This window comes from Colius striatus, chromosome 25 (genome assembly GCF_028858725.1).
Source record: "Colius striatus isolate bColStr4 chromosome 25, bColStr4.1.hap1, whole genome shotgun sequence".
NCBI lineage: Eukaryota > Metazoa > Chordata > Aves > Coliiformes > Coliidae > Colius > Colius striatus.
Genome location: NC_084783.1, coordinates 2,904,454 through 2,932,221, shown reverse-complemented (window position 1 = coordinate 2,932,221; position 27,768 = coordinate 2,904,454). Strand labels below are relative to the sequence as shown.

The following is a 27,768-nucleotide window of genomic DNA, read 5'->3' as shown; positions in this document are numbered from 1 at the left end:
GGCTTGTGTTTCTAATCCAAATGTACTTCTCTTTATTCAAACCAGGGGTAATCACTGGTCAGTGCAAAATGCACCTAAACCTTTTTGCCTGAGGGAAATCTACATCTTAACAAGGCCTCCGTTAACCCCTCCGAAACCCACAGAGGACTGCAAAGCCTTGGAAGCCCAGATCCGACGCCGGCGCTTCCTCGAAGTGACTCTGTGCGTCAACAAGTCTGCACCTGCCTCGTTACCAGCCCCACACCATCAGGTAACCAAAGCAAAATACACTCAGTAGATTTCTTTATAACTCCCAGAGTTTTGGAACCATCTCTCCTCGCCAGCAGCAACGCCAGGAGGAGGGGGGTGGTTTGTTTGCAGCTCGCCCTCGCTTCCATCAGTGCTAACGGAAACCCTGTGTTTAAATTAAAAAACAAGCCAGCATACACAGTAGAAAATTTCTCTTAAAAATTTCACAATCTGTAAATGTATATATTTTTTTTCTTTTCTTTTCAACATAAAAGTTTACAATATAAGGTAAAACAAAGGCTCAGGAGGGAGAGGGAAAAAAAAAATATCATTTCCAAAAATAACCAACCAAAACAAAACAAAAACGAAACCTGAAGTTTGGAATTAAAGCTGAAGACATTTTTAAAACCCTGTAAGTTTGAACCAGTGACATTTGCTTTATTTGTGCTGATGGGTTAGAGAAAAGGAAAAAGGTTTTTAAAACTGCAGTCCAAACACCCACAGCTCTGCCTTCAGAAGCCATCTTCCCCCACCCCACCCCCCCAAAAAAAAAGAGAGAGAAAGAATGCTGTTAGGTTTTTTCTTCCACCAAGTATGTGATTGTCACAAGTTCAGAAGTCTGGGATTGCTGGGTCAGCCGGTGCCAGACATCCCTGTGGACAGAATTCCCTGATTGCCAGCCCTTGCTAGCGCCTGTAGGGGTGAAATCCTTGCACGTTATGGTTCTGTCCTCGTCCAAAGCCGCTTCCTCCGGCGGGTGGGCCACTGGATGGTTGCACCGAGGGGCCTCCGTAGGGAGGGGGTTGCTGGCTGGGATCAGAGAAACCTTGTCCAAAACCACTCAAGTCTTGTCCATACCCTGGGGAGAGGGGGAAAAGGCTGCAGTCAGCTTCCAGCATCACCCAAGGGCACAACAGCAGAGGCACTGACTCCAAAGCTGCTGCTGCTCCCTCCCCCGTCCCGCCTTGCTCCAACATGTTCAGAAAAGCAGCTGCTTTCAGCTCTTGCAACAGAATCACAGAATCTCAAGGGCTGGAAGGGACCTTGAAAGCTCATCCAGTCCCACTCCTCTGCCAGAGCAGCACCACCTAGAGTAGGTCACACAGGAACTCAGCTGGATTTGAACATCCCCAGAGAAGGAGACTCCACAGCCCATCTGGGCAGCCCCTGCCAGTGCTCCCTCACCTCAACAGGGAAGAAGCTTTTCCTTCTGTTTCTTTAGAACCTCTTCTGTTCCAGTTTACACTCATTGCCCCTTGTCCTGTCATTGGCCATCACTGAGCACAGCCTGGCTTCAGCCTCCTGACACCCACCCTTGATGGATCTGTAACCATGAGCTCACCCCTCAGTCTCCTCTTCTCCAAGCTCCAGAGCCCCAGCTCCCTGGGCCTTTCATCACAAAGGAGACGTTATGCTCAAACTTCTCAGACAGAAGGAAGAGGCAAAAAGCAGAAGTGCACAAGTAAGCCCAATGGCTTGTGCTCACTGCTGAGGCAGCCCTAGCCCAGGCTGGTAGTTAAGCTGGCAGATTTGGGCTGTTCAGAAGCCTGAAGTGGCTTTGCAGGTTTCTGTCAGCTCATTCCCAGTGTTTTTGTTTTGGGTTGGTTTTTTTTATTGGTTAAAAACTAGTACTGTCAGGTTCAGCAGAGATGAAGATGCAGCCAGGAAGTTTCTCCCAAAATCTCCCTGCTATCACCCCACAGCACCTCAGACTGACTGTGCAGTTGTTCAACTTGGGCTTTGTGCAGTCAGCTTTATGTTGTTTCCCTGGATAGGCTAAAAAGTTCCTCAAAAGACACACTGGAGAAGACAATCAGAGCCCTGGCCCAGGCTGTTCAGGGAGAGTGTGGAGGCTCCTTTTCTGGAGGTCTTCAAAATCCTCCTGGACACATTCCTGATCTAGGTGAACCTGCTTTAGCAGGGGCATTGGAGTGGATGATTCTCTAAAGGTCCCTTCCAACCGTCACCATTCTGTGATTCTGTGATTCTGTGATTCTGTGATTCTAAATTCCCTTTCAAAAAACCCCAGAGTGCTGTTGCCCAAATGGTTATTTTAATTAACTAATTGGCCTCTCTTTCAAGGAATACACAATTCAAAAATGTAAATTGAAACAGGAGGGAGCAAAGCTGGCAAAGCAGAAAAGAGCAGGCTGCAGCTACTGCACCCATTACACACCATACAATAGAAGCCCTGGGCCAAGTTGCCTTTGGAAAGGACTAACGCCCTGCCTCCAGGACTCACTGCACACTTGTTCCAAGTTGAAAAAACAAAGCTCCATTTTCACCACCTGCCACCCTACTGCAGCTGCAGGTGGTGGCCTGTACTTCTCACCAGCTAGAGAGAAGCTGCAGCTGTGCACAGCCCTTCTTCACATCCACTACACCACCTACATCAGGCAGTTTGAGACTGAATGGGTTCTGGGTCTCTGCTAAAGTTTCTGCTCATGCAGGCTGCAAGTTCACATTTAAACATAAGGGACAAACTTTTTCAGTGTTTCAGTGAGGGAGCCCTGGCCCAGGCTGCCCAGGGAGGGTGTGGAGGCTCCTTCTCAGGAAGTCTTCAAAACCTGCCAGGACACGTTCCTGTGTGACCTGATCTAGGTGAACCTGCTTTGGCAGAGGGATTGGACTGGATGATCTTTAAAGGTCCCTTCCAACCCCCACCATTCTGTGACTCTATGATCCTGGCCTTTCTGCTCTGTCTCGCCTGCTCTGCCAGGCTGCAGCCATCGAGTGTGATCCACACCAAAGGCTACTCAGAATGGTTCAGCACAAGCAGAATTTGGGGATAAGGCAGAAAGGGTGAAGGCAAAAAACTTGTCTTTCATACTGGCAGCAACAATTGCCACAACTGGGTAGAAATTAAGAACACTGAGGAATTTAATAAGAGTTCCCGTAATTAAATACGACTCTTAATCGTAAGAGTGGCATCAGTGCCAGCTCTGCTATGAAAGATGGGATTAAGAATCCTAATCACCAAGTACATTTCTGCAGTTCTGCTTCTCTCCATGCGGGCTTAAAGCAGGTTTAACTCTCTTAATCCACAACAAAGTCTCTTAGCATGTCTCCAGTATTTCAATTTCAAGCTCTGCCCGTCTCTCAGGACCCACTACCACTAATGAGCATTAAAACACATCTATCATGGCCTCTATTAGCTCAAAATGCTAATCCAGCCTTTTTTTTCCCTCAGACTGAGATAAGCAGGCAACCAAAAATGTAATTTGACTGTTTGCCAAGGGGTGAGGCTCAAGAGTAGGGGAACAAAAAGCAAACCAACCACATTATTCTCACTATACACTGCAGTGTTGCTGCATTCAGTGGTGAAAACCACAGCTCTTCATTTGTTTATCACAAAGGAAACCTCCAGCATCGACCTGTACAGCCAGACATTTCAGTACATAGTGTCTTCCTCCCCCTGCAGCTCTGGGTTTGCAGCAGCCCCTGGCAGTGATGAGGCACTGTGCAGCTGCTGTTGCACAGGGCTCTGCTCTCCAAGGCAGCTGTGCTGACCAGGGTGGCTTTACAAGCTGAAGAAGCCCAGCTCTGCTTAACTGCAGAGGGGGAAAAGCCTGGTCAAAACAGCAGCTTGGGAAGCCAACAGCAGCATCACTCCTCCTTCAGTAGTGTTATCACTTCAGCCAGCTAACGAACACCAAGAACTGCGTTGCCCTTACAGAAAGCAACATCTGAGCCGCACTGTTGCCCCCCACCACCCTCTTAAGAAAGACCCTGCAAGAAACACAAGTTAATTCCCCAAGGCAGATACATCAAGAGCATTGGTTGTAAAGAGGCACCACCTACCTAGGCTTCTCACTGCTCAGCCTGACCATAAGAGTGTAAACAAAGTATTGGCGCGTAGCCTGAAGGGTCTTGAGAATAGGTACCCAGCCCTAGTAAGAAATGAGGAGACCAGGGTGACGAACCCCAAGAGAGCCCTGTACAGAGATAATTTTTCAGGGTGAGGGAGACACACCCATGTTAGTGTTTAATTTACTTGTGTTTACATTCATCCCAGCTGTAAACAGAGCAGCATTTAAGATGCTGTCGAGCCAGGACAAATCTTAAAACCACCACAGTGATTAGATAACTCAGTGCCTCTTCCAAACTTTATGCATTTAGGTAAGTACATGCAGACTGGCTAGACAGCCTATTGTGCAGCGATGCTGCTAACTCCTCTGCCATCTCAGGAAGTGCTGAGGCTCTTTACAGAATCTAAAAGCTTTAACACGTAGCTTTCTGAAGAGGTGGCTCATTCTGAGCTGCTGCAGCATATTCAATACCTCCATCCTGTTAGCACTTGTGCTCATAATAGCTTTCAGGCTAGAAAAGCACTCGAGGTGAGAGACTCACTGCAGTTGTGGTTTAAGCAACTAACCCTCTTAGCTTTCTTTCTCAGAATGCAGTACCACACACCTCTTCCTCCTTCCTCCCTCCTCCCTCCCTTCCCAGCACTCTTAAGAGACTAACTAAGAACACCTGAAATGTCTCACTAGCAAAGTGACTTCCCAGAATATCCAAGAGGCAAGTGGTACCAGATACCAGAATCCTCAGCTTTTCACCACGTTAAAAACCAGATTCTTCCTAAACTTCCAACACATCCCAAATACTGTCTCCCTACTAAAGATAAGTGATGCTGCAGGGATTTATACTTGTTCAGCAGGATTCACCCCCCTTCAGAAAGCGTCTGCAAGTCAAGAAAAACTTCCTCTTGAGTCACAAGGGCAAAGCCATCTATGAAAGTAACTGTGTTTAGAACCACCAAATTGAAAAACATTTCCAATTCATCAACAGGAGAACATATGCTCGCTCTGGGAACACATTTGAAAGGCTGATCTCCCTTCAGAGCCTGCTTTGCATTTTTGGAACTTGGATAGTTATGTATTTAAATCACTTTAAGGAAGTGTTTATTTCATAACAGTTTGCATTGGCACTTCAAACAAAGCAGGCAGGCACTATCACCCATGGAGAGCACGTCCAAGGAGGAAACAGTCTTAATCCATGGGCCTACTGAATGCAAAACGTTCACTTCAGAAGGAAAAAACGACCAATTACCCATCCCTTAAAAACCAGGCAGTATGCCACAAATAGCTCTTTGGGGAACACTGCTCAAAAATGGGGCTGAGTGGAAGAGCAACATGAGAACTCCCTCTCAGCTGCCAGAGGGAGGGCACCAGAAATTCTACTCAGGAGCACAAGCACTGGTCTAGCAATTTGTTTTCTGCTGCCTGGCTTAAAATTCCTTACATCAACATCTTCTATTAACTAGGTATCTTAACCAGTTATCTATATGGCACAATTAAGCTTTACACATTTCTAACAGAACTATAGACAGGAAAGGATTAGGAGGCAGAGAGGAAAAGGCACACAGCTTGGATTCTTATCCCATGCACAATGCTATTCTTACTCCTCAAGCCTATTCTCCAGTCTGAATAAAGCCAGTTATACAAAGAAAACTTGACTACAAGCTCTGTGAAGCTCTTGGAGAAAGGAAGTTTTAACTACAGATTCAGAGAGGGTGCAGCTCACAAACTTATCCTAGCAGTGCATAAGTCTCTGAAGACTATTTCACAGAGTACAAGCAATGTTTCAGAGTTAAGAAAATACCCTCTGGCTAGAATAGTGCCTGATTTAAGAATCACTTGAGAGCTGGTGGCTGGCACTGCCACCCTGGAGAGAAGTGCCTTCAGCATTAGCAAACTGTTTCTGAACACTGACTTTCTACCCAAGTATAAAGGAAAAGCAGGAGGGGGAGACAGATGAAGCCACGTTTATCTTATATGCAGTTACTTACCAAACTGACTATAAGGGAATTCTGGCTGAGCAGTTGGGGGTTTGCTCATGTCCTGAGTTGCCTGAGATGGTGGTGGTGGTGGAGGAAAAGCTAGTGGTGTTGCCCCTGGAGTGGCAGGCGGTGGGGGTACTCCAGGTGGGGCAAACTGGTCAGGTGGAGGAGGTGGAGCACCATAACCAAAACCTGAAACACCAAGAAAGTACAGATGTTGGTTTTTTCCAACCAGGTTTGTGACTAGACTTCAGAAAATGGCCTTGAGAGGATAGGTGCTAAAAACCTATTTACATTTACAATGCCAGTTGTGACCTTAATTCCTTAATCTTCTCTGAAAATCCCAGTGTGTGTGTGTGTCTAGCCCAGGTCACCAGGCAGTAATCCCCAACTTTTCCTCTTGGGTCATAATAGGAGGTACACAATAAATCTAAATTCATTTAGCAACACAGATATAAACTGGAGAACATAAATGATTACTGCATCCAAGAAAAAAAGAACATAACCAAGCTCACTGACAAGAATACTTAATCTAGTTAATTCTAGCTCAGAATATACAACCTAGGCAAAAAAAAAAAGGTGGGGGAAAAATCCAAGTCCAAAGAAAGATAAGCAAAAGCTCAACACTGAATTTGGTGACAAGAGTGAAAGCAAACTCCTGTAGGTCACTTACTAAATGGTGGAGGGGTGCCATAGCCCTGTGGAAATCCTTGTGGAGGTGGGAATCCTCCTGGAGGTGTCGAGACTATGTATGAGGTAAATGGTGGTGGTGGTGGTGGAGCTCCTCTTCCTGGAGGAGGTGGTCCATATCCACCTAGAAAATGCAGAGAAACCAAGAATTGAAGCAGATTAAAAATGAAAATCTGCTGCTTAAGGTTGTATCCTCTAGATGGAGTAAAGCTGTTTGAGAGATTTCAGCTGCAGTCTCAGCCTCCTGTGAATTCTTACTCTGGGAAATATTTGTCCTCCAAGTATCCCTACTGTAAATAATTGCAGTTTAGAATGTAATTCCTTGAAAACAAATTAGTGTGGTTAGCAACAGCAGGATGTATGTCAGCTCCCATTACCCATTTACTGAGAATACCCTATTTTCTCCTTCGTGCTTTCAGGACAAATTCAATCAAGCTTTTAAATGTAGGTTAAATACTACAGAAATCCACAAGTCACTGTGGCTTCTTAAAGAAGCTGCACACTCACTCAGGAGGATATTTCTCTTAAAATTGGTCCCATATAACTTACTTACCAATTGCCTGTCCAGCTGGCACCCACATCCCTAAAAGAGAACAACAAAAAAAAGGGATTTATACATGCATTAAAGCTGTAATACTGTGAAACAGGAATTAATCTTGCTCTGGGATAGAAGGGGTATCCTCTCGGGGTCCCTCACAGATCTATTTTTATAGACCAAGAAAATAGCCTTGGACTATTTTTGATATGCAGTTCTGAAAAGGCTCTAAATATTCAGCAAATAATGCACAGAAGAGACAGCAGCTCCAAAACTCAAGTCAGATGGAGTATTCAAGAGCTGCAGGCATACCAAGAGCAGGAAACTGTACTAGCATAAAGAACAAAACCACTGAGAATCACAACAGACAACACATCCAAAGCATTTTTAATACACTACCAAGGTTTATCCTAGTTATTTTTGAAGTTCTTGAACCATAAAAACATCACCTTCCACATTCGTTGCAGCATTAAGATTGAAAGATAAATGCATTTATGTTTTACATTCATCTTTCCAGTACATCAGATATCATTCTCTCTACAAATAACCACACTGAAAATAATCTAGTTTCTCAATTTGCTCAGTTGCAGATTAGCACATCTGTGCAGAATGTCAAAGCCTCAGCTGCAGCTTTCAAGTTAATAAGCACCATGGGGAAACAAGCAATCCCTACACTGAGGTACCAGCTATTGTAGCAAGAGATGAAGCAGTGACACTCCCTTCAGCCCCCCAGGTGAAAATTTCTCATCTATCAGAGCAAAGCAAGTTCTGTTCTGCCAAATGCAACTCAATTATATCACTGTATTTCTCCCTAAGTTATCAAAACTGTCTTTGGATGAACTCGGCGTATTTATCCTGTCTTCAAAAATCTTGTGGGGGTTACAGCCATCAAACCCAAAACACACGGCTGCTCCTTTCAGCCCTGAAGGGTTCAAGCTAAATCAAGAAAATTAGATGCAGTAAGTGCTCCCCTGCACCACTTCTGGCCCCATAGCTGCTTGTTATTTTTCCAGGCTACACTAAGCAATAAATCCAAAGACAAGACCCATCTGTTTTGTTCTCATCCCTTTCAAATTTTACTTGTAACTTCCCTCTGAAACTGCCTCATCCTTGAAAACCTGGATTTCAACACAATTTTTCATTAGAGTCTCAGGTGGGCTGCAGCCCCACAGCTGAAATCACAACTGGAGCCATTCAGCTTTCTCAGCACCTTCTCTGATTTACTCAAAACCACGGTGACACTGCCAGGTGGGATTTTAGTTCTGCTATCCATAACCCAGCTCAGCCATGGCACTGACAGACCCAGGGAGAATCCAGTTACCAGCAGGCTGTAAAGGCAAACCTCTTGTGAAAGTGGCTCAAGGAAGACTGAAGCAGTACCTTGTGGGCCATATCCTTGTTGCCAGGTGGGAGGGGGCTGACCTGCCCAGCCATTGGCAGCGCTTGGCATGATCCTGCTTCCCCACTGACTGGCACCGGGCGGCCCTGGGGTTTGGCTTTTGCTGTCACGAGGCTCGGCGCGTTTCACCTCCACCTAAACAAACAGAGTGGCCATTCAGGAGAGATGGTGCAGGTCCAGATACCCCCCTTCCCTTCACACACACCCTTAATTACACTTAAGACTACACTTAGCATCTTATGACTTACGTCTAAATACTTAATTATTAAACTTAAGGCCAGTAATTTAAAATGTTTCTCAGGTACAATATTTATGATGGTAAGACATTACTATTGAGGTATTTCAAGGCAAAACACATCCTACCAATCACAGAGTTCCATCATAGTACAGCATTCATCGGCTTTAACCTTAAAACAGCAGTACCCTCTTACAACGGCTCTTCACTTAACAAAAAGCATGATCTTCTCAATTATTTATACACTCATTGAACATTTAAGGCAGGAGTTACAAAGATGACATTTTCAGTTTAAAAATATATGGAGCTTTTGAGTAAAGAGTCCGCTCTGAAAAAGGGTACTAATGCTTTAACCATTCCACCACGTTTGGGGTTCATTTGAAGGTTACCCTTTAAACCCACCCCAGCTAACTACAATTTGAGCTCTGCTCATACCTGAGAAACACACATTCCTTTGTTTGGCTTGTTTTTTGTTTGTTTGTTTATTTTTTAAACTTAAGGTTTTATTTAAATGTCTAATGGAAGATAAAGACTTACCTTCCCCAGGCTAACGCTTAAAGAATCTCAATTAACTCAAACAATGTCAGAGGGAATGGATGTGATAAGAGAATCTTACATTACATCTAACAAAAAAGTAAACAAACATGCAAGTAATAAAAATGGACAGTTGAGTCAATAAGAAGCAAATCTTCATACTGTGTTAAGTCAGTGACAAAAGCCCTCCTGTTTTTAAAATTAGTAAGCCACAGTGCTTAACTTATTTTATTCAAAGAGAAAATGTCCTAGTGTTCAGAGCCATGGAATAAGTGCATTTGACCTACTTAAAATAAGCTGCACATTCAACATAAACCTCTCTCTCTCTCTCTCTTAAAAAAAATCCAGTTTCTGATTTACTGAAACACTCTCAGCACTCATGCATGCTGAATTAAAGTCTTTTTGAGTTTATGATTAATTTTAATGGGTGCCAGAGTACAAAGAAAATAAATCTCAATCATCAATGGGCCTGAGTAGTATGGAAAAGAAAGTATTCAGAATTCTTCCTGCCATGTCTTAAAAACCATTCATGTCATAGAACAAACAGGAAACAGGCACCAGGCAAGGACAAAGCCCCTCACCTCCCCCTCCCCTACCACCACAGATGCCCCGAGGACACGAGACATGACAGTAACCCAATCTCTGTCAGCTGAAGGCCCTTCCAGAAAGGAACCAAGGGATTTTTTCAAAGGACTCAAATTAATGAGTCTTAACACATTTGCCTTGAGGGAATTCACTTATTGCTTACAAAAGCAGAGTCCTTCTTGCAATTTTAATTTTTTCTTCCCTTTCAACAACAGATGGATTCATTTCAGCAACACCTTTCTCGTTACCAAAAGGAGCCAGCACTGCTAAAGCAGGCATTACCAGCCAATGAAGAGCAGCAGCAGAGTATCTGGGGGTCGTGGAAGAATTCCATCCATTTTTTCAAGTGCACATTTGGAAGTGCTGAAGTGCCAAACTGAGGCCTGAAAAACCCCTGTGAAATATTCTTAGCCCTGAGGTCCAAATTCTAAACCTGCCTAAAGCCCAGTTTACACTGAGAAATGAAGCATCTGCGTCTCCCAGCTGCAAAAAAACCCCAACAAAATTCACTGCATATTTCTGCTTTTATGTCATTGAAAGGGAAAAAAAAAGGGGGGGGGGGTGAAAGGCAAAAATAGATTATTTCTGTTTGGTACTGAGATTGTTTGGGGAACAATGGAGAACTCTGAATCCACATGGACCTATTCTGCAAAGCAGCAGCACAAGAGGTGGCATTCTGAAGGCTCACACAGGATGCTCTGTGTTTCCCAGAACCATCACAGCAGAGGTGCTCTCCTCTGTTCCTACTTCTGTCTCCTGTGTTGCATTGTGAGATGACCTCTCGTTAGAGTAAGTTTAAGGCAATCCTGAGGGAAGACTGGAGGGTGTATGTAGGATGTAGACAATTGAGACACATACCGATGTACATTTACTGCTGTCAGGGCATCTGCTCACAAATGGGACTGCTCAACAGCTCACAGGAGGAAAACATGAGTATTCAAGAACATACACTAATGTCCTTGATTACACAAACATATTTCTTCATTTCAATTGTCAGGAAATCAGCCCATCCCTCAACCCCAGAACAAATTCATAGGAATGAAAAGCATTATATGCTGCATAATCAACCCAAATTCCACTAAGGTGTGAGAATATATCCCCCCCACTAGCTAAATAAATGCTTATGAGATATCAGCACATAGAAAGACTTTAAAAGACAATACAAAATCATACAATGCAATCATTTCAGGCAAGTGACAATGTTCTTGTGTTTCCTTGCAATCTGCTCCCTCCAAGGTTAACAGTTTTAACTCTTACTTTAAAAGCTGTGGATATACTGTAAAGCTGCAAGGATTTAAATGTACCAGATTTTTCTGTGCTTAATTTTTCATTAAGAAGTTCTTTGCTGTGTATAAAACTGGGGTGTCCTGCAACAATTTACTTAGCTTTTAGGGTGTTTTTTTTCCCCCACAAGTACGAGCATGTTCTTTGCCAAGTAAGATCAAAGCAAGCCTAAAAAATTCCTCCCTATCAAACACCCATTTGCTGACAACACAGTATGAAGATGAAACAACCAGAGGTCACTTAACTGCATTGTGGTTAAATACTATATAGAGTATGTGGGTTTGTATCAAAGTTTCACAGTAAGTGACCCAATTTTTTAAAAGACCAATCCTTCATGATGTTTGAATTTTTCTTTTTAAGTTTAACTTTTACATAAAGCAGATTGTTTCACACCACCTCAAAATTTGAGTAGCAAATACACATCTGAAGGAGTGGTATCTTAAACCAAGCCTTGAACAACTCAGATTTCATTGGGATTCCGATTTTCAAACAGCTGGAAACAACTAACTTCTATCCTAAGCAGTGCTCAAAACAAAGGTAGTCAGCCTTGGTTCCTTCCACTGCAAGTGATGCTCGGCCAGAGCAAGTCCCAGGTCTGTAAGCACAAGGCCTCCCCCAAAGCAAAGCAGCCCACAGCCTCTCAGGCTTGCAAGATCTGTCTCTCCTACAGGCTAAGTCACATGCTACCTGCCTTTCTCATCTGCTTAAGCAAACTCAGAAGACTTTCCCCATCTTCATGGATAAAGCCTTGAATTTGGACTCAGATGCTCTCCCACCTAACTGAAGCAATCCTTCTTATTCACCAGTGAAATCGCTAGTTGCCCAAGACTTGGTTCTTTCTTAAGGTAAAATAAAACTACAACTACACACTTTTTTGCCCATGATGTCGTGAAAATGCATGTTGACAGCCTGGTCCACTGATTGTTCGTCCTCGAAAGTAATAAATCCAAAACCTAGCCAACGACGAAGAGTGAATCAAGGTAGCAGGGTGTTGTGACACAAAACAGGATGATGAACAGTATTAGGGGCGGACCAAGGGTTCAAGCAGGGGTTTCAGATAACTGAGACTTGTGTTAAATGTTCCAGAAGTCCATCTGAGCAAATTGCAATGGTTACTTCCTGCAACTAGGCAATTAATGCCTCAGCTTGGTTTCATGCAACTTCCAAACTGAGCTTCAGAACTAACTTTTGATTTGATTTTATTCCTAATCCACCTGACAGGAAATGGGGGGGGAAAAAAATAAGTGCTAATATAGTCAGAAATAGAACTGTGCCACATGATTAAATACAAAATCCTTGTGGGACAGCAGATTAAAGTCAAGCAACTTTGCTGCTCCTTTCTTTGGTTCAGACTAGGTTCCCAAGAAAAGCCTTCTACGTCCCTGTTCCCCAAAGCTGCAAAGCCACTTCCTCCCATCCCTCATCCCCTCATCCAATTAGGGAGTATTTTCCATGGAAAATAAGAAAGTTGTCTTTGAAATGTAGCTGTTAAAAGCATGACAAATTTTACCACTCCATGGATGAATGAGAAGCTTCAGAAACTAACAACCTAGATCAGAGGTTCTCAAGTTTTCCACACCTTAGGAAAAAGCAGGTGATTGACACTACTCCTCCCAAGCACAGCAAGCCCTGCTGACTAAAGCAGTGTTGCTTATACAGAACGTGATACTTGGTGGTGGGTACTTTCACCTATTTTATTTCTCATAGTTCCTGATGCTTTTCTCTTGAAAAATCTATGTAACACTTTCTAGTCCCTCTTTTTTTTGCCCAGGACATCACTACTGGCTGCTGCAGATCCCTAAGAGTGACTTGCTCCCCTTTATCTGACCACGGCCCTCGATGGTGGCAGCTCAGCTGAAGCCAGCAGCTGTGTAAAAAAAGGTTGTGAGGGAGTGTCTGATGCCTGTAGGAAGAGACTGGAGAAAGGGCCAAGCCCCAGGACTACATCACTTTTTGAGGTCACACTTTGAGAACCACTGCACTTAGGTTGTAGCTGCTGATACTGCCGAGAGAGTGGCAAAATAGTGGTTAACTTCACCAAACACAGAGGCTGGTTCATGCCATCAACCACTCGCTGCTGGTGTAACAACCCAACCCCAGGAAAGGTAAAGAGACATGCAGTACAGAAATTGTGCCATTCTTTAGATTAGCTAAGGGTAGAGCAATAAAAATTAGAAAGAAAAAACGAGGTGCAGCATCAAAAGCATATGAACATGGATGCATTTCTGCTTTTCTGAAACCCAAGATTTCCCCCTTGGTTTGCATTTTGCTTTGCAGCTAGTGCTGACAGCAGCCATATATTGCTCTAAAGCGTTAAACAGAAGTACAGTATCTATAACAGTTAGTCTCTCTCTAAGCTTATCCAACTGGGTTGGGTAAGCCCAAAGAGGCCTATTGTAGAGAAAGTTTATATATATATATATAAAAAAAAATACACAAAGATACAGGCCAAAATAGATTGCAGCAGGTCAAATTCTGCTGTCAGCAACAAGAGCAAAAGACATCACTAAAATAAACTTAAAATAAAAAGGAAAAAACTTAGCATTTCCCACACACAAGAGACTGGCAGTATAAACGAAGTTTTGTTGATCTGTGATGAAAGCAGCCTCCAAATTGAGAGCAGCATTTCATCACAATATATTTGTCTGAGGTTAAACTAGAAATCTAAGTATTAGAGTCAAAAGAAAAGTTATTTGTATTTGAACCACACGTTTAGTATTACAGCCTTCATCTAAAAAGACCTGGGAAAGAACGATGGGTATCATCTGCATACAAAGGTTGCTCATTTAAGTTGATTCCAAGAAGGAGGAAGAAGAAGGGGAATGGACTGTGGTACAGGGATGGGGTTTGGAAGGGGAGAAGGAAGGAAAAGAAGTCACTGAGGAAGTCAGTAAAGAAAAACAAAGGAGGATTATAAGGGTCAAATGCCACAAGATAGGGAACAGTGCAGAAATCAGAGTGAAATACACAGCAAAATTCCAACACCATGATATCTTCAATACAGTAAAAATGATGATGTCTGTCACCCAGGAGCTTCTTCATTTTTTATAAGGACAGGATTTTATTGAAGACTAGAGAAACTAATTGCATTTAGCAGGAATCCAAGTGGACTACCAAAGAGAGCAATGACGCTGGTTTGCAGCCAAGGGGAAGAAGAGAACAAACACAGCAAGAACCTGTAAATTACTTCACAGTTGTTGGTTTAGCCAAGAAGGGAAAGCATGAGAAGTACACACTGCAACAAAGCCACTGTTTCTTAAGATGTAAAGAGGCTGGCTGGGCTCATATCTGGGGCTCTGAAAGCAATTCTGATGAAAGCACTGCTTGTAGGAGAGTGAGCAGAAGTAGGCAGGGACTGCAAGCAAGCAAAGATGGCTTGGATCCTTGCAGACACACAGCAGCTCCTCAAAGGCACCACTGTAGCTCTGACAGTAACCAAGAATCTGGTTCCTGGCGTTGTCATGAGAAGCTGATGGTAGATGAATGCTGTGGGGATTAGCAACAGGGATCATCTTTCCCTCCTCCTAGCAGCAAACTAGTAAAACAACATGCAGTAGGGGATCACAAAGATGGTAAAGTGAATGGAAAAAGGCAAAATTCCCAATGGTACCAGCAGAAGATGGCAGGGAATTGGCCTTTTAAATTGTATAAACAGAGAGCCCTTTAGGAACCGTGTTAAAAGAAATGTATAGACTGAGCAGCACTCTGCACAACAGAATACAGCTCAGAGAAAAGGCAAGAGAAAAACATTCTGGGATGCATGACCAGGAGTACCCAACACAGACTAGGAGGAATGTTTCCCAGCATACCCCCAGGGACTAACAAGGCCATTTGTGGAGATGACAGTTAGTTACCACACTACATAAAAGAATGTAACAGAACAAAAAGGAAAGGCAGAGCAACAGGAATCAAGAATGCTGTTCAAGAAATCAGAGGAATTAGGGGAGAAAGTATTCTGCAGCCCATCTGTACACTGGATGGAGACAGGCTTCCAAACCCACGTGCATCTGTCACTGCTGCTTTAGGCTACCACCTAGTAAGTGGACACAAAGCCTTCTTTTATTTTTCATTTTAGTATAGCTTTAAGCAGAGATGCAATTAATTGAGACTAGGATTAATCCAGACCAGGCATGATGTTTTAGTACCTTTTGCTCAGAGGTTGCAAGGCTGGCATTAGATAATACAAAGATCTAGATGGTGCAATGACTACTGAAGTAGTTCAGAACTTCAGCCACAAATTCTATTCAGATGCCTGTATCTTTGTCTCCACTGCCTCCTATTTAAAATCAGATGCTCTAGTGCATTGAAATCGATGAATTTCTGTTCTGCTTAAATAAAAGGTATCTGTTGAAAGAAGATTAAAGATAGCTAAAGCAAGAAAACAACAAAAAAAACAAATATATTGAAACTTCGTTTACACTCCAATAAAAGACAAAGCCCGTCCCTCCTCTGACTGTGGAACTGGCCTGTACCTCTGTGATAAATTATCACCTAGAGAGAAGAAATCTAAAGAGATATCGTTAATCACAGTCAAACAATTCACAGAGAGAAAAGGAAAGAAAAAAAAACAAAAAAGAACTTACTTAACATTACCATACTTTACTATGAAACACTTAAATATGTCACTAAGGATGTATGTCTAAATTAAAAATAAAACTAAGACTTAACAGCTTAATAAATATGAAGTGAAGAATCTATTTCTTAATAATGAGTCAGAAGAGAAATGAAAAGTTCAGATGGCAAACTATTCTCTAGCATGTAGAACATGCTACAAGGTGGTCAGTGCAACTAAGGTTCAGGTATTTAATATATTGCCTCGTAATTGTCAAACGGATGGCAGATGCAATGGAAGGTGGATGACATGAAACTTGCTTCATATTTTGACCAAAAGGTTACCAACTTGGTTAAATAGTCTAGTAAGACTTCCAGTTTTTGGAGGGTTTTTTCCCCCTCTTTGCAAAAAGCAGACTAACAGACAGGGATTCTATGTGCCAATCAAAGGATACGTATTTCACAATTACGTTGTGTCATTTAAGAAGCTTTTGTTTCTTTCACTTTAAGCAAAGCCATTTAACCAAACCAAAAAGCATATAATGGATGGATTCTGTTCTGATCTGGTGTTCAGAAATAGTCTGAACTGGAGTGCCCCCCATGCAACTACAGATATCAACATACCTTTCATGTGGAAAAGAAGGAAAGGCTGCTCTTTTTTTCTACCCCCCAATAGCACCTTAAGCCACAGGAGTGGCTGGAGAATCAAATTTCATTCAACTAAAAAACTAGCCAAAAAAAAAAAAAAACCCATAAATGAACATGAAACATCTGGTCTTTCAATGCACAGATACCAACTAAAGCTGGAGATGAAGAGTCTAGACTTGAAGTGATATTTGCTCAGTGAATTATTCTTTTTCCTGAGGCAACATAGAAAAAAAAAGAAGTCTACCTTTTCTGATGGTGTGAAATAGTTTGCCATCTGACTATAGGAGAGTATGAAGAAATTTCAAGGACAAACTAGATCAGCCTTTACCTCGGGGCCTCTGTTTCTCTGCGTCATAGATCATTACAACTTCAGTGACCTGGAAGAGAGAAAGAAAATTCAACTAACTGTGCTACCAGGGGAGTGTGATAAACAGTTCCTACAGGCTGGTTTGCTGCACTCTATCCACAAAGCACAATTAAATGCTCGATGTAGCCATCGATACCAGGCTGCCTTAGCACAGTGCAAACAAATTGGGAATATTGCTCTTGATGGGAGTTTAAGAAAAGCCAAGTTCATCTGTTCCAAAAAGCTGCCACGTTGTGGCTTTTTAAGGTCTCATCACACTTAAGATTTTAATCTAGCATTAAGGTCGCTACATCATTTATACCCATGCTATAGCCTATTAAAAAACAACCCCAAAGCTTTCTGGTTTTCAGCTGTTCATCAGTGTAGCTTCTTAGGAGATTACTTTTTCCATTTTTAACCATTTTCACTCTGGCTGTGAAAAGCAGCTTGAACTCCTTGAAGCTATTTGAGTACTTGCACAGCATCTTTGAATTTGTGCAGCACAAAGTACTAGTTACAAATTGATGCTTTCTAGTGCATTACAATCCCCCCCCCCCCAATACTATAGATGATCAGTACTGGCATGATTTTAACTTTAAAAAACAGGTAAAAAAGAGAAAACTGCAAGCTGAGGCCTTTGAGATTTTTTGCCAGAATCAACACCACTGACAGCTACCACTGAAACAAAACCAGAGGTGTAACATTTATGTCAAAGGCAGTAACTGAAACAGCTGGAATAAAATGCCTTTATTTCTCAGATGCTGAAAAGCAATTATACATGTGTGATCTCATGAAATCACATCTTTGCCTTTAAGGCAAGGTTAGGCTACTTTTGACTAGAAACCCCTGAATTACCTTAAAATCTGATATGAATGCACCTTTTACTCAGAAAACACACTTCAGGTTATTCCATCATATACACTCACTTGAATACATCCTATGAGACGCTAACAGTGGGGATTTATCCCCATTTGGGGATTATGTCAGCTGGCAGTGCCAGATTTCCCTCACACTGGTCCACTTGGATGCTCTTGCTCACATCGGTCTCATTTACCAAGCAATTAACCAGGTCTGAGAAGCTATGTCTGATTTTGTCTCTTCCCTTCTGTGGTCACAAAACATATATAAGAGCTTCCATTTCTCCAAAGACAACTCGTTAAGAATGCTATGCAGACTCCCCACTTTCTATACTATGGTTAAAGTTCTATTACTTACTGTTAAAGGCACTCACACTTCCTGGCTGTTGCCTTCTACAATGGGTGGACCACAACCCTTTATCTCCCCAGCCATCCAGAGGGCAGAATTGGAAAGCCAAAAGTCTGTGAGGAAGAGCCTTTGGCAATTATGCTCCACAGCTGTGGAACATCATGCTCCCCCATTTTTATTTACAAGTCTACTGCAGCCTTTTAAACTAAAGAAACAGTTGTTAGACATTGCCTTTTATATTTTTTCTTTAAAGCACCTTAATTATATTTTAAACACAGTACTGTTGATAAACTTAGCCATTTAGAGAAGCAACAAATCCTTTGCTGCCATTAAGAAGTGATCTTAGAGAAAGTTGATTTAAAAAAAGTACCAAAAGAATACCTTAAATGCCACTCAAAAATGGCAAGTTCACATCTTGAATTCAGTCAGTTAAATTCAGTCTTGAATTTAACTCAGGCAATCTTTAAGTTTCTCAGACTCACTCACAGTGGAATTTAGTCATTTAGTTCAATAGCTTACCATCAAGGGATGATAACTGGGATAAGAACTAAAACTAAACAGGAAAGAACACCCCAAATCAGTAGATAATGGTCATTTCAGTATGAGGTTACAAACTGAACTAAAAAGAGGTGTATAACATGAGTATTAGTTTGTCTTTAGAGTGGAGGTTCTAGGGACAGTAGAACTCAGCTGATTCCAGGTGATGAGTTAAAAATTGTTACCAAAATAATGGCAGGAGACTGCAAAACCTATCTGTACATGTAGTCCAGCACAACTCAGACATACTTGCTGTTACCTCCCCAAAAAAATCCAACACTTTTTCTTGATCACTGAGCTGTAAGTTATCAATTGAAAAAGAGAAAAACCCCTATTCTTAAGCCAACTCAACTCTGGAGTTCTTGCAAGAAAGGAACAGAATAACACAGCAGGGAGACTTAAACAAGATGAGACAGAAGCAGCAAAGTAAGTTCCATATCAGAGCAATAGATTGTGACAAACAGCAAGATATATTTCAAGATGATGAACGTTTACTACAGTTTATCACAAAATGCTTCAATATGCCCTTACAGCAGTTTGTCTGAATTAACCCAAAATCTGACAGCCTGACAAAATTTGAGAGAAGGCAGTGGGGAGGGAAAGCATCTTGCAAGCCACTGAGAACTGCCATCATGCTGAATGACTCACCACTCCGAATTTCTTGAAGTATTCCCTGAGCTCTGTCTCGCCACAGTTATGAGGAATCCCACCAACAAAAATTTTATTGGATTTATTGTTATCACTCCTGGATCCTTTCTGCTAAATCAAGAAGAAAAATATCAGTCAGAAGGGTAATGAAGTTGGCTGTTTCTATCATTTTACCCTTAAACATGAACAATGGGCTCTTGCAGGTGGAGAGGGAGCCATTTCCAGGCTTGAAGGCTCCTAGACATTGAAGTGAAGGAACTGTAGCTTCAGAGCTCAGAAGTTTGGTGTTCAGTTATAACCCACCTTCTGTTCTTCAAAAGGGTGTTCTGAGGCCATTTACTCATTTTTATAACGAAATCACATTAACCTGCAAGGCGTGGAGCAGGCTGGAAAAGGGCATCAGTCCCTGCAAGCACACTTCCAGACACTTGCTTTGAAATACTCAACTAAAAGCACTGCTAAAATCTTAAAGAAAATACCACACCCACAAAGAGAGTTTGACACAAACACAAAATGTTCATTAACACTGCGCTGTTCTTGGAGTCTTACCATGGAAATCTAAGGAGGAGCCATTTTCAGAATTGGAATTTACACTCAAGGCTTGCATACTGCCTCCTGATTTTAAAACATGGATGTAATCCAAGTGAATGCAATCAAACTGCTAGGAGGTGAGCCAAAACTTGGAGAAGCACGAGATACACCAGGTATCTTTCCTTACCCATCCTTCCTTCGGCCGTGTCCGTTCTGGTTGCATTCCCCTAGGTGTACATGGCTTTGGATCAATCTGCAAGAAGTTCCAGTTTGGTCAGATTTCAGCATGTGGAATATTGGTTTAAAAGTTGTATTTATGGCAGCTGAACACAGCAATACTGAAATCCAGCTCCTCAGAACAAAACTAACAGCAATACATTGCTTCTACACTGGGACACTGTAATCCTGTGTCCAGTTCTGGGCTCCCCAGCTCAAGAGAGATAAGAAACTGCTGGAGAGAGGCCAGTGCAGCGACAGCAAGATGCTGACGGGATGGAACATGTGTGTGAGGAGGAAAGGCTGCGGGGCCTGGTGCTGTTCAGCCTGGAGAAGAGAAGCCTGAGCTCAGGGGGCCCTTCCCAGTGCTAATCAATCCCTAAAGGGTGGGTGTCAGGAGGATGGGGCCAGTGTGTGTTGTGTGGTGGCCAGTGCCAGGACAAGGGGTAACAGGCACAGGCTGGCACACAGGCAGTGCCCCTGGCACAGGAGGAGAAAGTCCTTTGGTGCTGAGGTGAGGGAGCCCTGGCCCAGGCTGCCCAGGCAGGGTGTGGAGGCTCCTTCTCAGGAGGTCTTCAAAACCTGCCTGGACACGTTCCTGTGTGACCTGATCTAGGTAGGACCTGCTTTGGCAGGGGAGTTGGACTGGATGATCTCTAAAGGACCCTTCCAATCCCCACCATTCTGTGACTCTATGATACAAATCAGTGAGCTAAAGCTGTCTTACAATAAATAATCAGACCAACAACCAGGTAATAGTCACACAATCCATTCTGTACATATGAAACCAGAACTTACAACAGACCTTTGAAGCAGTCTGGAGCAGAAATTTCTGAAGTAGACAGAAAAAAACCCCATCCCAAAACACAAAAGCAACTTACATTTCGGCCATCTAACGTATGAGGTCTACTGGCCAATACTGTTCCCACACAGTTGGGATCTTTAAATTTGACAAATCCAAATCCTCGAGACTGGTTTGTTGTTTTGTCTTTCATTATTACACAGTCTACAACTTCTCCATATTGGGAGAAGTAGCTACGAAGAGTTTCTGTTAAAAAAAGAAAAGCATGTATTAAACAGAACCAGACATTAACTTTACCAGGCTGTGTTTGCAGCTGAGACAAAAGATAAGCAAACAGCTAAACAAGTTCAAATTCATCTCCTGAAAAGGATTACAACTTACTTCCTCTAAAAAAAGAGGTATATAATGGTTTACTTTTACTCATACAAAAAGAAAGCAGAATCCTAGTAAAGCAAATGACAGAAATTGTCATATTCCAAGCTGACAAAACTTCAGTACCAAACACTGACAGAAAATATAGCCCCAAAATCAATTAGCATGTATTTCAACTCTCTCCAGACAATTTTGTTCATTAACAGAAGAGAGTGGCAGAATCTCAGCTGAACCATCCTCCCCTAGCACTGTCTGTTAAAAAGCCATGGATCTGCACATTGTTTTGCTGCTCACAGCAGCCTGGCCCAACGACTGTAGAATACATAGCTTACCTTGTGTCGTGCTCCAGTCCAAGCCACCCACAAAGAGTTTTCTGCAAATGAAGCATACAGCAGTTTTAGGGTGCTACACAACAGATGCATCTTATTTAATGCAGAAGTCAGCTATTCTGAAGAGGTCTGGTAGCATGGAGGCCTCCAGAATACACTACAAAGTCCCTTCTTCACTAGAATTCACTGTCCTTTGTGACAACTACCTTCTGTTTCACAAAGATTCACATAGAACCAAAGCATCTGCTTTGTGTGTCACAAGCATGAACAGAGACTGTAAGCTTATTACAGGAAAACACTTGATTCTTTTATGAATAGAAGATAAAAACACCAGAAAAGCCCAAAGTTCCTCCAAGCTTATTATTTCCAGGTATTTGAGAAGGCAATGTTCCTTTGAGCAATTACTGCAATAGCCAGAAAGAAGAAAAAAAAAATCACAAGCAGCAATGTTACATCAAGTACATCTACCTGCTCTTTTGGGGCAGAAAGGGGTTCCAGCATGGAATACTTAATAGTTCAGAAAAATAATGTATAAAGTATCATTGACATTTGAAAAGTGACCCAAGAATGCCATTATAAATCCATTCTAACTGGTTAACCCCAACTTTCCAACTAAAATGGGATGTTTGGATTCCTGTCAAGGACTGGATTTTGGCTTTAAGTTACTTAAAGAACTCTCTTAGCAATAGAAACAAACAGCTGCAGGGTCCATGCAGTTCCAATTTAAAGACAAAAACAAAATCTCATACTTCTGAGATAAAGCAAACAGAGAAAACCAGACATCCTTGTTTCAATATCCAGGTCTGTTCCACTAACTGCTTTCATCTCAGGTTAAGGACCAAGAGGTGTGCCTATTTTTGCATTAGGCCTCCAAAATCAAGTTCAAAGAAGAGTTGGTCTCTCCTACATCCATTTGCTACCTAACACTGAATATTACCAGAAAGAGAAGTGACAACCAAAACAAGTTCAAAGATTATTCTACAAAGATACACTAGCAATGCAGCTGCTGCAGCCCTTTGTAATGGGTGTTGCAGCAAAAATATCACATCAGGCTCTGAAGTTTGCAAGCTGGTGTTACCATCTCCTACATTTAAAAGGTATCACTATACCAAAAATAACATCAACAGTTGAAACCACCAATTTACAAATAAATAAGTGGCATGAGTGCATCTGCCCTGGGGTGATTTGGCCAACCTTGTGCTGGGGAGTCAAAAGTCCAAAGGGAACTGCAGCAAAGAACCAGATTCCATGAGAAGAAATCCTGAACTACATGCAATAGTGGGATTTGGGCACCACCTGAAATCTCTATACTGGTTCTCTAGCTGCATAACTGAGTAATACAGGAAGCATGTGAGGTTTTTTCCATCCTCAGATCAAAAAAAGCGTCAGTCAGCCCTCAGGCTTCCTCAGCCTCGTGTTCTCAGAGTACTGTCCTGGTAAAGAAAAGTCCTAAAACCGATGATTAAAACAAACAGAAACCCTTCATCCACTCCTTTTATGTGCTGCTCCCTCATTCACCTAGAAGGACAAGTCAGAATCACTGTTGTCTGCCATTACCTTCTAGTTAAATGAAAGCAAAAGTAGAACTACCAAGTTCAAGTCTAAGACAGAAAGCAAACTTGTGAGGCAAGTACAAAATGACAGAGCAGCGCTAATTCAGCAATTAGTTGTGAAACCATTTCGCAACTTTGCTTAGAGATATCTCCAAATGAGAAAGTCATGACTAAAACCCAAACCAAACTCCCTGCTGAAAACCTAAGACAAATCTGAATCAACTCCTCTTCTGACAATGGTTTTCAAAATCCGTGTCAGAGCATGCTGCAGTGAAGAAGAGCAGGGAGATGTCAGCCTGCCTGCTTTGCAACTCCTTATCAGCTTTAGGGTGTGACAAAACTGCCATGCAAAGTCACTTACTCCATAATGAAAGGCTAGTTCAAAGCTATCTCAACACTTGGCACTTTACACTAAAAAGCACCAACTCAAAAGCTCTTCTGTTCATATTTTTAAGGATCTGCAGGGACAAATGCTGGGATAGTTTAGCCTGGAGATGCCCTCTACTTCTCTTATCAGTTCTCAAACAGAGGAACTTGATTCTGCTGTTTTCTACTCAAGATATCTTTGAGCAAAGCTGCAGCTGAGACAGGTTTGGAACTGTCGCACCTTCACTCACATTGGCAAAGCTGGAGTTCTAACACAGAAAATCTGAACTTCCTCTCACCTGCTTTTTTCAGCAGCAGCTAACTTTAGGGGAAGAACTTGGCCATCCTCCAGTCAGAGAGCTCCTGGTGCACAAGGAGCACCAGCAAAGTGGAAGCCTTACAACTAGAAGGTCTTACAAATGAGAGCAATAGTCTCTCTTCACTTTAGCTCATTCCTCTGCAATATGGGATCATACCATGACCCTTATGCAACAGTCAAAAGTGACAAAATCAATGCCCATGAGTGCAGGTCTGTTGCACACAATGAGTCACTAAATTCAGTATCACACGGGACCTACAGGTCTCGTTTCATCGAGGCCCGTTTTATTTCTAAGTCACTAGTTGAGAGGTGACATAGGTTGAGTCTTTCAAAAGGGAAAAAAAAAAAAAGACCCAACTGCTAAGCACAGATCAAAGCATCTTCTTGAGTAGCCAGAAAATAACCGCACCAGTCACATGCAAAGAAAGTGCAGCCTTCACAGTGCTGCAGAAGACAGTGGCTGCATCTGCTCTTGCAGTATCGTCATGCATCTGAGAATGGCACAAGCAGGACACTTCATCCATTATCAGCCCTCTCTGAAAGCAGGCCTGTTTTCCACTGGCATCTTTCAGGACGACAGTTTCTCGTAAGGACAGGAAAACTGCTGCCACCTCTCTCCAGAGGCAACACGACTGGTGGTGGCACCAGCTCAAAGAGCTTATTCAATACCCACCAGTTTCAGCAACAGGTTATTTTCTGGTGACAAACTTCACCCAACTGCCACACTTGGACTTCAGGGTAGCTCCAACTGTCCTGCTAACTATGCTTCCTCTCCACAGTCAGGACACACACAGAGATCTATCTGCTCTTCCTTGTGATGTTATTTTAACAGAGTAAGTTCTATAAGTAAGTAGCTTTGTTTGGTAATACCAAAGAAAAACAACTGATCTAGTGCTATCTCCAGATGAAAGTTGTGATGCACCCCACAACTGCATGTTAGATATGTCTGGGGATTTTATTACTTTTTTAAAAGTAAATGTGATAGTTTGATGTGTAAGATTGATCTGAAATACCATCTGCATTCTGACAACGTCATGCTCTCTTTAGGGATGGAGGATTTCCTGCAGCTAATGGTCACTGGAACCTTCCAATTCGTAGTCACCCTACATACATTTAAACCAACACAAAAGCAGGGTTGTCTAAGGTCAGCTACAGCAGCTGTATGTAAATACCTGGCTTCTATGTATATGCACACTACAGAACACCAAAAAGCCACAAGCAAATGCACAAGCTAGCACACTGAGTAAATGCAAGAGCTAAGAAATCCCAACCAAATGCAAAACTCTCAGTGCAATATTGCACAAGACATTGGTCAGAGGCAAGATAGCTGTATGAAATAAGGGTAGGTGAGCATTCATCTCCCTGTGCTCCGCTTGCAGCACCATCCCCTCGGTACATACACTGCCTTTGATGGCACTTTGTGTTCAAACGGTTCATGGGCTGGTTGTTATTAAAAAGATGCTCAGGTTTTGAGTCTGAGTCTGCTGACATCACTGTCTGCACACCCCTTTACACCACTGTCAAAAGTGAGCACCTCCATAAAGCTACACATGGACAGACTGCAGTGTTGGAGGGCTGCTACAGCCCAACCCATGGGGACACACAGCAAGTCCCAGCACCCGCTGTCCTACTGTCATGGTGAAAAGAAAGACCTGCCCGAAGAATCAGGCTGGTGGTGTGTCTCAGGCCGGTGCTGTACATCAGCAAGTGGAGACATCGACAGGAACAGGGAATCTGAAGCAGTAGCACTGGTGGAGGATGTGGAATAATAACTCCTCAAAAGTTACAGCACACAGAGTAAGTTTTAACCAAGTTTCACAAACTCACGTGTTCCGCTTCAACTACTTCCTGACAAAAATTTAACTGCTAATTTATTCTCTTCTGCCATAAATGATTCTGTCACTGAAGCAGATAAACCCAGAATTAGTAAGGAAGTACATATAGGTATTTTAAAAGTGCTAGAACTCAAGAAAAGCACAAACTCTTTGCTAGAAGACGACAATTTGGCAGTTTGATTAACAACTATCATTTCTCATTGCAAGCCCCAATCAGCTACGTCCTGCAGGACTGAAGGATCTCAGAATTAGCATTGTCTTCCATCTAAAACAGTCCCAAGTACCAATTACAACTAATAAAACTCACAATGCTCTACCTACACAAAGCCTACAGCCTCTGCAAGTATTTCTTGTTAACTTAAAATCTGTCTAGAAAAGCAGTGAAAATCATAAGTTCCTACTGAAGTATCTCACCAGCTTTCAAAACAGAACTTCCTGCTCACAATTCCAGGCAGCTGACTAAAACTCCAGTTTATTATTACACTTTCACCTTTCCCTTTGAACACTTCTGAGGGAGGAGGAAAAAAAATATTAACATGTCTGACTAAAACCCAATCCTTTCAAATCTGATTATAACTCGGAAGGATCAAAATCTAAGCTGTCCACAACTGGGAACGAACTCTGTGCCTGTTCAGGTAGTTGACAATATTTCACAGAGTATCTCACAGCCTGTGCTCACCTACACATCAGCAACACAGAGCTCTGCTTGTCAGGCCTCTTAAAAGACTGTGGATAGTACATAAGGCCCAAGCCCAAATAAAAACGGTTTCAAGGCAAAACCAACACAAAATGTTCCATTCAAAGTGTTTGTCCTGTCTCTTGTGTTTGTAAGACTGTGGAAATAAGGAAAATGCAGAGTCAATAAACAGCGCAGTATACACTGGAGACAGTGGGAGAAGGGAAGGCTGGTCTGTGTCCCTCATTGTTCAGAGAAGGTGACCAGTTATGATGTGTATATTCTGTGCCCAAACTTGTATTGAAAGCTAAGCAGATCATCTCTCCTTAAATGTTATTTTTGCTACTTTCAGTTCTAACGTGCCAAATCTCAAAACCCTGATGTTGCTAGGCTTTCAGATACAGCCCCAAAGTAGAATACCACTAAATAAGTCCCAGAAGTACATCTACGACAAGCTCTCAATTTGAAGAAGCCACAAAATCTCTGGAAAGCCTTTAAAGTCTCCCCAGTGTTGTTCTGAAGGAAATCTGTCTGGCACCTAAGGACAGCAGGCGGCCATCAGCAGAGGGAAAGTTTGGAGGACAGTCACTCTCAAGGGCTCCTCTGCAGCACGGGAGGGAGAGCAGGAGGTTGGGGCATTCCTTTTATCTATTGTACTAGTGACAGGACAAGGGATAATGGGATGAAGCTGGAACACAAAAAGTTCCATTGAAACATAAAAACCCCTTTATTTTAGTGTGGGGGGGATGGAGCACTGGCACAAGCTGCCCAGGGAGGGTGTGAGGTCTCCTTCTCTGGAGGTCTTCAAAACCTGCCTGGACGCGTTTCTGTGTGACCTGATCTAGGTGGATCTGCTTTGGCAGGGGAGTTGGACTGGACGATCTCTAAAGGTGCCTTCCAACATCTACGATTCTACAAGGGGCGAGGGGAGGCTGCGGGCCGTCGCCTTTGTCCCTTCCATCAAGAACCGAGCTTCTTACCCCACGGCCCGACCGTCCCTCGGCCCCTCCGGCCACAGGCGGGGCAGCGCTGATGAGTCACCGGAACAAAGTAACTGGCGGGTTTTACATCCCCTCCCCTCCTTCGCAACAAGAGAAGGGGAAAACAAACCACACGCGCACACACCGCCACGACCACCTCCCGGCACGGCGGGCGCAGGGCTGCCGGAGGGCGCGGGGAGCGCCGCGGTGACCTTGGGCCGCGCGCACCTGCCGCCGCAGCCCGGCGCGGGCCGGTCACGTGGGGGGGGGGGGGGGGGAAGCACCCACCCGGTCCGCAGGGGCCCAGCATGGCGGACGGGCCCGGGGAGGCCGGGACAGACGTTCCCCTCCACATACCACCCCCCCGGCGCAGGAAACAGGGGACCCCCGCCCCAACTCTTCTATCAGCCCCCCCCCCACACCTCACCCGATCTCGTCGGCGCCTCCCACGCTGTTCATGGCGGCGGCTCCTCGGCGGTATCCGGGGCCGCGCCCGGCTCTTCCCTCCGGCGGCGGCACGAGCGGCAGGTCGCGGGCTGCAGGCGGGGACTTCCTCGCCGTTCTCCCGTTTCTTTCCCCGT

At 43.2% G+C, this 27,768-nt stretch overlaps 1 protein-coding gene across 4 annotated transcripts; it reads right to left on the bottom strand.

The window, feature by feature from the left end:
• Positions 1-3: 3 nt before the first annotated feature.
• Positions 4-27,768, bottom strand: DAZAP1 (DAZ associated protein 1). 4 transcript variants are annotated; one of them, XM_062015119.1, is made up of 12 exons: positions 27,615-27,768; positions 21,462-21,502; positions 20,837-21,003; positions 19,927-19,992; positions 19,209-19,319; positions 16,800-16,848; positions 12,143-12,225; positions 8,616-8,769; positions 7,254-7,283; positions 6,684-6,824; positions 6,020-6,202; positions 4-1,087 (listed from the first exon to the last, which is right to left on the bottom strand). In XM_062015119.1, exons 1-12 carry the CDS (start codon positions 27,644-27,646, stop codon positions 915-917), a joined length of 1,230 nt encoding a protein of 409 aa, XP_061871103.1. In that variant the 5' UTR covers positions 27,647-27,768; the 3' UTR covers positions 4-914. The 4 variants fall into 4 exon arrangements, with proteins under 4 accessions (XP_061871103.1, XP_061871104.1, XP_061871105.1 ...); XM_062015120.1 differs by having other exon boundaries at positions 19,209-19,316; XM_062015121.1 differs by lacking the exons at positions 12,143-12,225; positions 19,927-19,992; positions 20,837-21,003; positions 21,462-21,502; positions 27,615-27,768 and having other exon boundaries at positions 19,209-19,297.

Bases quoted from the DNA above. Each gene is read 5' to 3' on its own strand.
- DAZAP1 (XM_062015119.1), bottom strand. From the start codon at position 27,646: ATGAACAGCGTGGGAGGCGCCGACGAGATCGG. The intron at 21,503-27,614 runs GTGAGGTGTGGG...CTTCATTTGCAG, and splicing joins GGAGGCGCCGACGAGATCGG to AAAACTCTTTGTGGGTGGCT. The intron at 1,088-6,019 runs GTAAGTAACTGC...CCCTCTCCCCAG, and splicing joins ATTCCCTTATAGTCAGTTTG to GGTATGGACAAGACTTGAGT.